Source organism: Penaeus monodon, chromosome 23, assembly GCF_015228065.2.
Source record: "Penaeus monodon isolate SGIC_2016 chromosome 23, NSTDA_Pmon_1, whole genome shotgun sequence".
Classification (NCBI taxonomy): Eukaryota; Metazoa; Arthropoda; class Malacostraca; order Decapoda; family Penaeidae; genus Penaeus; species Penaeus monodon.
In genome coordinates, this window is record NC_051408.1 from 21,770,078 (window position 1) to 21,770,304 (window position 227).

At 45.8% G+C, this 227-nt stretch overlaps 1 protein-coding gene across 1 annotated transcript in view; it reads left to right on the forward strand.

The window, feature by feature from the left end:
• The first annotated feature begins 15 nt into the window (after positions 1-15).
• Positions 16-227, forward strand: part of LOC119588185 — a 20,180-nt gene continuing 19,968 nt past the window's right edge. The window contains exon 1 of the mRNA XM_037936887.1: positions 16-167. Within this exon, the coding sequence (XP_037792815.1) occupies positions 60-167 (108 nt within the window). The 5' untranslated portion in view covers positions 16-59. The remainder of the gene's footprint in view (positions 168-227) is intronic.

Genomic DNA, 227 nt, shown 5'->3' on the forward strand with positions numbered 1-227 from the left:
TTAACCTCTTATCTAATCATACATTCAATCTGTGTTTCTTGGCCTCAGCTTTCCAGTCAATGCGCAGGGGTGCAGCAGGTTCTACACTACGCAGGCAGCTCTTGGCGATCTCCGTGGGCGTCCCACTCGTGCTTTTAATGATGATGCTTTACCTGCATATTCAACAGGTACAAATATACACAACGGTAGTGCATAAAGTTTACAGTGCAACATATACACCGTAGGCC